The sequence below is a fragment of the Hordeum vulgare genome, chromosome 1H, assembly GCF_904849725.1.
Source record: "Hordeum vulgare subsp. vulgare chromosome 1H, MorexV3_pseudomolecules_assembly, whole genome shotgun sequence".
NCBI lineage: Eukaryota > Viridiplantae > Streptophyta > Magnoliopsida > Poales > Poaceae > Hordeum > Hordeum vulgare.
This window is the reverse complement of record NC_058518.1, coordinates 395,553,804-395,559,546: the sequence shown is the minus strand read 5'-3', so window position 1 is coordinate 395,559,546 and position 5,743 is coordinate 395,553,804. Positions and strand designations below refer to the sequence as shown.

At 44.1% G+C, this 5,743-nt stretch overlaps 1 protein-coding gene across 1 annotated transcript; it reads right to left on the bottom strand.

The window, feature by feature from the left end:
- Positions 1-279: 279 nt before the first annotated feature.
- On the bottom strand, positions 280-2,905 carry LOC123440069 (signal peptidase complex catalytic subunit SEC11A-like). Its single transcript, XM_045116660.1, has 8 exons — positions 2,716-2,905; positions 1,975-2,087; positions 1,348-1,419; positions 1,167-1,202; positions 1,017-1,062; positions 773-860; positions 619-676; positions 280-529 (listed from the first exon to the last, which is right to left on the bottom strand). The coding sequence occupies exons 1-8, from the start codon at positions 2,792-2,794 to the stop codon at positions 479-481; spliced, it is 543 nt and encodes a 180-aa protein (XP_044972595.1). The 5' UTR covers positions 2,795-2,905; the 3' UTR covers positions 280-478.
- Between the last annotated feature and the right edge of the window lie 2,838 nt (positions 2,906-5,743).

Here is a 5,743-nt window from a genome sequence, read left to right as displayed (position 1 = left end):
CAATTTCAAATGTCCAGCGAGGCATGACATGTTAATCTGAAACCGTAATAGGTTGCAAGAGTTGAGTAGATATTTGCATGTGCACACAGACAACAGATATTTACAAGTTCCAGTTCCAATTCCCAAATTCCAGGCTCAATCGGAAATAAGAACAACCAGATTGCTGCAAACCACAAGGAGTTTGACCTAACAGAACGCCTCTTACCATCGGCGAATTTGATTTCCTTTTTCCTGGAGAAATATGTTACCCAAATGCAATAATAAGACTGAAGTCATTAGTTAAGAAAGATCGAAGTCATTAGCTAAGACCATCAGAAGATGACTGTTGCATAAGAGCTGGGTTTAGGCTTTTGGGCAGAGACAACTGTAGGAACAGATAAAAATACATCGTCCAGTTGGTACACGGCGCAACAAAACTTGTTCTGCCCTCGATTACATTTGCACTACAAGATCAAACCATGCACAAAGGTTGACAGCTTCACTCTTTCGATGTTATGACCAGCAGGCCCAGCGCGCCAATCAGAAGGTACTGCAGCAACAAGCATCACATATTAGCACTTCATAAGTGCTTCCAACTCAGGAATAGGCTCGTCGGTACTTAAAATGGAATAGACATACCTTAATAATCGGCTTCTCAGTCATCACAATAGTAACCCACCCAACATATGGTAGATAGCTGTTCATAGAACGAAAGGGTAATGCCAGCTGAATTATTTTTCACCAGTTTGAAGGCAGAACTGTGAATGTGATACAAATGTTCCAAGACACTCACCCTACAGCCCGTCCCATAATGTGATGCTTCTGAAGCCAAAGCTGCCCTTGTGCATACAAAAGTCGGTCATCCCCAAAATTATTATCACCTGAAAAGGCAGATCATCAATTGAGATACAGCAGTGCAGTGGCACCCAATGCAAGTTATAAATTGCTAACTGTTGACTGTTATTGTCAGGATTGCACAAATAGCATTACATCACTGAAGAAAAACCTATGGCACTCAAACAAAGAATGACAGATACCTTTCGTGAGGATATCAACTTCTCCACTTTCTTGGCGTTCATGAACCTATACAGATAAAAAGTAAACTCAAAACAAGCAAGAAAAGAGTTATACACATCTAATATAGATATGATGATTGATGTCATGTGATGACTTCACAATTTTATTACCTTAATCACACGGTGAACAATTGGAATTTCACGGCCCTACATAATAAATGTCCAAATGTAAACTTAGTGTCTGGAAGATCAAATACAAGCACACAATGATGGAATATAGGGCAAAATCATGAGTTCATCACCCAGCTAATAATTTACGGCTTGCAAAGTACAATAATTAAGTAGGACTTACATCAATATTAAAAACAACTATTTCTCCAGTGCGGATAGGATCTTGGCTCATGTGCAAAAACAGAATATCACCCTGCAAAACAGATAATTAATGATACAGGGACAAACGATGATGACACCCATTTTAGCCTACAGAACGCAAAAATGGCACTGGAATAAGAATGGAAAACTGAGAACATGGCATGCACCAATACAGATCATCAAGTGGTGGTGGCAGTAATCTCAAAACGAAACTTGGATAAATTAGACCAAGATCTTAAAGGCCATACGTAGTCCTTCACTTACAACCCAATGGAGGCCAATTATATTCTTATTCTTTTGAGAAAATCATGGAAATAATTCACTTTATGTGTTGCACATGCAACTTCGGTATTTCATATTGGTCAGATATTAACTGCAAATTACAAAACCAAATGCGTATGTTCAATTGTGAGTGCGCTTGGGTACCCCCCTAATTCGACTCGGTCCCTTCACTTAGAAAGGGTTCTATTGAAATTACTGCCTAACCCAGATGATTAAGTCACATTAGACATTAGAGGCTATCTAAAATGGTCCTCATCAAGCATCTAATAATCAGATACATATACAAAATCTAAGGATTCTTGCAGTGCGTAAGTAGGCAACAAACCCTTTTAAATCCAGGCTCCATGCTACCAGAAAGAACCACCACAACCGGCGACTCGCTCCCTGTCGCAACCATCAATCCCTTCCATATGATCAATGCCGAGGTAACAATCATACCTGCCATGGGGGAAAATCATAAATTCCTCTATGAGAACACTGTTATCAACAATTAACAATATCTAAGAGCAGCAAAACTCCAACATAACAAACAAATACAATGAGGTGTCATGTTCCCTTCTTTCCCTACACCTTACGAAATTATAAACTAATTTTTAGAAGTATAAGGAGAATCAACAAGCAATATCTAGCCAGTACTCCCTCCGTTCCATAATTCTTATCATGATTTCAGTTCAAACGGAACGGAGGGAGAAGTAGGGTAAAAACAAGACGGCCGAAAATCCCAGTATCAACGGAGTGGCCCCTGTACATTTCAGTGCGTGTGATTCTTCCAAGAAAAGAACTTAACAAAGCTCTTAGGGCAAGATCATGGACCCCCAAAAGCCTTCATATCCCAAATTATATTTTCTTTAGATCTTCACTGCCGCAATCTGGCATGCAAAAACCACAAACCGCGCGCCTTTCAGATCAAATCCCAAACTGGTCCACACGGTAGACCCCTAACTGTAAATCCCGCCGATTTCAGCGCACGGTGCAACCGAAAATACATTCAGAAAAAAATAAACACTAGACGGAGTATCGAATACGCTGAGACGAAGAAGAGATGGGAGGGCAAAAGAGGCGTCACCGAGGCTGATGATCTGCGTGAGGACCTGGCGGACCTGCATCGACCGGATCGACTCCACCTGGTCGCCGATGAACCCCATCTCGGCGGGGATCTCTCTCCCGGCGAAGCTTCTTCCGAGGGGAGGGGGCGGCGAAGAACTCAGGGTTGCGAGGACTAGAACAGAAAGAGGGTCTGCGTTTTTTCGTCTACTTTTTGCAGACAGGACCCCGCGGGCGCTGGATATTAGCCTCCGGCCCGACGCGCCTCGCTACACGTCAGAGGGCGTGGTTTAGCGCGTTGGATAGATATCGGACGGATAGCAAGCTCGTTGCGGTGCGGACGCGCGGTTCATGTCAGCTAATCCATATCTGCTCGTTGAACTGGGATCGGACGGCCAGGTAAAGTAGCTTCCATTCTAGATTTTGGATTTTTGGTTTTTTTTTTAAGGGGAAACTGCTTTGCTTTATTGATCAAACATTACGGATTACAGGAATAAAACGAGTGTCAAAGGGTTGCAGGAACCAAACATGGCGTCCCTTCCCTAAATGCAAAGCATATCTAGCTAAACTAAGAGCTTCCATATTCGAAAGTCGTTCTTCGTGAACAAAAGAAATAATCTGAAAATCAATACTTCCTTCCTTGATTTCTATGATGATTGGGGATGTGATACCGTTTGTGCCTGAATGAATGTCCTTAACTGCTTGAAGACAGTCCGAAGCGACCGTGATGTTCTGAAGAAGCATGTCCCTCCCCAAAGCTTGGATATTTGGATCAGTGAGCCCATGTAACATTAATGCAGATGCCCCTAGGTACAATCCCTTTTCATCGCAGCAAACAACGCTGACAGCTCCAATGGGAGGGTTGTTACAAACGGCTCCGTCCACGTTGATCTTAGCACATCCAGACGGTGGTGGATCCATCTTCTTGCTTCCGCTGGCCTAGTGATATGCTGTCTAGCATGCGGTATTGCCGTTGTTTTAATCGCTTCAAGCTCTGCAATGTACCTGCTGACAAAAAAGTGTGTCGCCAATGGACTTTGGTGGTCTCCTTCGTGGATCAAGCGCCTCCGTGTTGTCCAGATCGCCCATAGGGTTACCGTGATCCGTAGTAGTTTCTTTGTTGAGACCGAAGAAAAGATACTGAATAGCCATGACTTCGCATCTGGTTCAGCCGTTGCTAGCATATGCTCGAGCAGATCTGGCTCTATCAAAGCCCAAACACACCGAGCCATCGTGTAGTATAGAAGAGAGTGGTGCCATGAGTCGATGGCCCCGCAGATTGCACAACACGGAGAGGGGGCCATATTCCGGTGATGTCGAACGTCTGCCGTAGGAAGTGAAATCTGTGCAAGTCGCCAGAGAAAAACTTTGATCTTGGAAGGCACCTGGACTCGCCATAGTGTATCCCAGCCCTTCGCCTCCCTGATGTTGTCGTCAGGGCCCCCCGGCCCTCTAGCCAAGCCTCCCGCCGAAACTTTGTTGTTATGAGCATGCGATAACAGGACCTGACCGTGAAATCACCCTTCTTTTCCTGGGACCAAGCCCAATAATCATCGTACTAATGGGTGCTCAAAGGAATGTTTAGGATCACTTCCGCATCAATGGGGAGAATGGTTGTGTTTACCAGCTCCTGCATCCATCTCGCAGAAGTACTGTCAATTAGGTCTGACGCTAGCACCGGCCGATTGGGGTTGAGGCATGCAATTGGCCTCATGGATGCTTCTTTGGGGAGCCAATTCTGGTTCCATTCGTACTTGTACCATCTCCGATCCTTCTTATGAGCCCCAATTTGAGAATATCTTTCCCTTCAACATTAGCCCTCCAAATTTGCGAGGGATTGTTACCAAGTTCAGCCTCCAAAAACTCGTTGGTAGGGAAGTAACGTGCTTTCAGTAGCTTAGCACCGAGGGTATCCCGGGATTGCATAATGCGCCATGCTTGTCGAGCTAGGAGGATGAGATTTAGAAGTTCAATATCTCTAAAACCCAAACCACCTTCATATTTAGGTTGCATCATCACTTCCCATGAGACCCAGCTCGTCTTTCTCTCGCCCTGTTTGCCCCCCCCCCCACCAGAACTTGCGTATGATGGAGTTGATATGCAGACATAAACCTCTTGGTAATTTGAAGCATGCCATTGAGAAAACTGGCACAACTTGTGCTACTGATTTTATGAGCACTTCTTTCCCTCCTGATGACAAAATTTTCTCCATCCATCCTTTCACTTTGTTCCATACTCTTTCCTTTAAGTATTAGAAAGATCCATTCTTGCTGCTACCCACATCCGTGGGCATGCCCAGATACTTTTCACTCAAGCTCTCGTTCTGGACATTAAGAACATTCTTAATAAGGTTCTTCACCTCGGGTATACATCCTTTGCTAAAGAAAACCAAAGATTTGTCGTGGTTAATTTTCTGTCCAGAAGCGCTACAGTATGATTCCAACAACGAAGACACCAAAGTAGCTCCCTCACTACTAGCCCCGAAGAACAGCAGGCTGTCATCGGCAAAAAGTAAGTGACTAACCGGCGGAGCCGTCTCTGCCACTTTGATTCCTCTGATAGGCGATGACTCACTCTGACATTTGATGAGGCTTGTAAGGCCCTCTGCTGCCAACAAAAATAGGTAAGGGGATAACGGGTCTCCCTGTCGAATCCCCCGTGTAGGTGTAAATTGATCAAGTTTCTTCCCATTGAACAGTACTGAGAATTTGACTGAACTCACCATCCTCATAACCGTGTCCACCCAAACCGGTGCAAACCCTAGTTTGGTCATTATAGCCCGCAAATAATCCCATTCAAGGAGATCATACTCATTCATTATATCCAATTTCAACGCGCAAAAGCCATTTTCCTTAGATTTGTTTCGCTTCATGAAGTGAAGCCATTCATACGCCGAAATAATGTTATCCATGATTAGCCGTCCTCCAACAAAGGCTGATTGCTCTTGTGATATGATCTCCGGAAGGAAGGTTTTTAATCTGTCTGCTAAAACCTTGGAAGCAATCTTATATATAACATTGCATAGGCTTATAGGACGAAACTCCGTGAGA